This window comes from Phoenix dactylifera, chromosome 4, assembly GCF_009389715.1.
Source record: "Phoenix dactylifera cultivar Barhee BC4 chromosome 4, palm_55x_up_171113_PBpolish2nd_filt_p, whole genome shotgun sequence".
NCBI classification, from domain to species: Eukaryota; Viridiplantae; Streptophyta; class Magnoliopsida; order Arecales; family Arecaceae; genus Phoenix; species Phoenix dactylifera.
Window position 1 is genome coordinate 15,254,926 of NC_052395.1, and position 3,426 is coordinate 15,258,351.

The 3,426-nt window shown below is 38.1% G+C and overlaps 1 protein-coding gene across 1 annotated transcript; it reads right to left on the bottom strand.

Moving 5' to 3' along the window:
* Positions 1 to 472: 472 nt before the first annotated feature.
* LOC103715957 lies at positions 473 to 2,257 on the bottom strand. The gene is made up of 2 exons (XM_008803763.2): positions 1,394 to 2,257; positions 473 to 1,300 (listed from the first exon to the last, which is right to left on the bottom strand). Exons 1-2 carry the CDS (start codon positions 2,255 to 2,257, stop codon positions 473 to 475), a joined length of 1,692 nt encoding a protein of 563 aa, XP_008801985.1.
* Positions 2,258 to 3,426: the final 1,169 nt, after the last annotated feature.

Here is a 3,426-nt window from a genome sequence, read left to right on the forward strand (position 1 = left end):
ATGTGTGCCTGGATTCACAGATCGTGTTCGAAGTATACTTAACATGGTGTCAGGAACTTTCATTGTATTTTAATAGTGTGTCATGGTGTACCATGTTATATTAACTCCTTTCAGAGTTATAAATACAGTATTCCAGTATTAATAAACAGTGTGCTAGGGATTACTGTATGCTGAGAAGTACTTATGTCTTACATGTTGCATAACCAGAGGTGTGCCATGGTATGCCAAGGGTTGCTTACTACCAATCGGTATAGAGACACGCAATCATCTGAATTTTTTGAAGTTTGTGTCTTATATTTCTCCAATAACATCAACAGTAAGAGTGTGACGGGGCAACCAGAGAACTATGCCATTCATTTCATTGACATCAAGTGTTTGTGCAAAATTCTTCCACAACAAAATAAGAAGCACATGACTACGACAAAAATGAAAAATTCAGATCTCCATATATTACACCTAATCTCCAAAATATTTAGTCGATGGCCACATTACAAGTTCTTCTATTGTGCCCAAGCTTTCCGCAGCATCCACATTTTATATGACGTACTAACTCCCCTTGCGAAGGTCTTCTCTTCTTTTTTGGCCTACCTGGATGAGTCTTTATGATTGGGGGTAAAATATGAATCTCATCTGAGGCACTATAGAGCTCCTCGATATCAGGAATTGGACTAATAGCTTCAGCATATGTTGCTCTGTACATTTCAGTTTTGAAACAATTATCAGTGAAGTGGTACAGTGATCTACCAGCCTTCTCAATGCATGCACATGCATGCTTACATGGTATGCGGAATATTCGCCACTCGCCGCAAGAGCATTTGTTATTCTGGAGGTCAACTTCGCAAGAGTAGTTTGTATCCTTTACGTCATATATCATTATGTTTGACGTAAATACGGATAATCTCCGACCGTCTTCTGCATTTCTATGCAATACTTTCTCTACATCTGGGCATAGATTTGTTTGAATATTGTAACCTCGATTACGCCGTTCATGCATCAATGTCATTATTTGAAGCCTGATATGGTCAACCAACTGAGGCACGGGAAGATGGCGAGCCTCCAAGATCCAACTGTTGAAACACTCTGCCACGTTAGATGTCATAATACCCCATCGTGGACCTGGAAATACTGCATTTGCCCAATGCTTCGGATTTGCATGCAGGAGAAAAGTTCTACTTCCTGGAGCATCTAATGTAAGCTTGCTAATTAATTTGTGGAAAACATTTAGCCTTGGAGTATAGGCAGCAGCATTTAGTAAATCGAGCAGCATCTTTCTCTCACTTGCACAATAATGGACAAGCACCTGCATTAACAATAATAAAAGGATGAGATCATCAACATCCTAAATTAGTTAGATATATTGTATGCTGAAAATTAAAAATATGATTATACATACCTGATTCTTGAAGTTGTCTTTCACATGACGGAAACAATATGAGTGATAACTACCAGAAAAGTACTTTGGCACTGATTTAATAATTTCTTGATGTCTATCCGTCATAAATGTGATTTGCTCACTTCGCCACTCAATGCAACTATAAATTGCTTCTTTCAAATTCCGACAAAACCAGTCCCAATTATCATCAGTCTCCGTATCGACCACACCATAAGCAATAGAAAACATATCATCGTTCGCATCTTTGGAAGTCGCGCCAAGTACTACTCCTCCATCCTTATGCTTTATAAATGTTCCATCCATAAAAATCAGAGGTCTATATCCTCTTATGAAACCCACTACTGAAGCATGAAATGAAATGAATAGGCGTCTGAATCGACCTTCAATAGTTCCATACTCCACTATGCTGTCAGGGTTGGTCTCAAGAATGGCATCGCAATACCAGCGTATCCGGTCATAAGATTTTGATCTGTGACCATAAAGGTCCTTCATAGCCACCTCCTTCCCATGCCAAGCTTGATGATACGACAATTCAACACCATATTCTCGACGAATATCCTTTACGATATCAGTCGGCCTATATAACGGCATATCTTGAAGTTTTTCTTTAACTATGTTTGAAATCCAACGTTTCGAAGCCTCAGGATGCGACAGGACTTGCAACCCTCCGCCACATGTATGCTGACTATTCATTTTTTTAATTGCAAAACTTGCTTGATTCCCAAGTCGGGAAGTATGGATACACCATTCACATCCTTCGTATGCACATTCCATAGTCAGTCGCAGGCGATCGTTCTTCACAAATACAAAATCTCTATAATTTGCAATGTAAAAGTTGCGAATCATGTCGCGAAGTTTCCACATCGTTGAACTCCTGACCAACACCCTCAATAGAGGTTTTCCAAGCATCCAAAAAATTTCTTTGACTAGGTTGCTCTTCGATTGCAGCTCTTGTTTCTTCAACAACTCGAACGAAATTACTTGAGCTATCCTTTGAAAATTTTTTTGATCGGTAGCTACACTCAACATTTTGGGATGGGCCACTATCCCTACAATAAGTTTAACAAAAATTCAGCATACTAACTATTAAATTTGTGATTAACATGAACAAACTAACAAGTGAAATATGCAATACAACAAAGATTTAAACTAAAATTACTAAAATAGAAACAGATGAATTAACTTCAGCATTACCTCATATCAATTACGACATCGGCTGCTTCGATCAAGCATGGAATATGACTAACAACCAACTCGATCACCGGCACATTTAAGTTGACGTGTATTTGATGCATATTCCGAACATCCTTATCACCCAGGAGCGAAACAAGCATTCTAGACTTGTTTGGAATAAAATATTTAACTTCTACCATTGTATCAGATAGATGTCTCCACCTTTCCACTATTTTCTTGTAAATTTGATCGAGATTTGTATCCTCGGAGATGGAAATAATAAGAGCTTCGCCACCATAAGAACAAATAGCCATGAAAACAGGGCTACTTGTTTTTTTTGAAGCCATGATAATGAAAAAAAGAAAAAAAAGGAAATTATTGAAGTTCCGAATGCTATTACAACAATGAAGCGAAGGGAATGCTGCCACAGCAACTATTTTTCGAATATGATATCAGCAATGAAAGTCACACGTTTAGGTCTCCAAACAGTATATGAGCAATGGCAGACAAACAACAAGATAATCCAGCTAAAACAGGGTTTTCGTTCAATCACAGTCGGAAAACAGAGGAGAATAAAGGAACAGCAACTATTTTTGAATATGATATCAGCAATGGAAGTCACACGTTTATGTCTCTAAACAGTATATGAGTAATGACAGACACACAACAAGATAAGCCAACTAAAACAGGGTTTTCGTTCAATAACATTCGGGAAACAGAGGAGAACAGAGGGATGCCTTGGTGAATTAAGAGAAATTGGAGTAGCATTTCAATCTCTATTACTCTTGTGCAATGAAACCATTGTCGCTAAATATCGAAAGGGACTCTAAGCAAACAAAAAAGGAGGAACTTGAATTTTC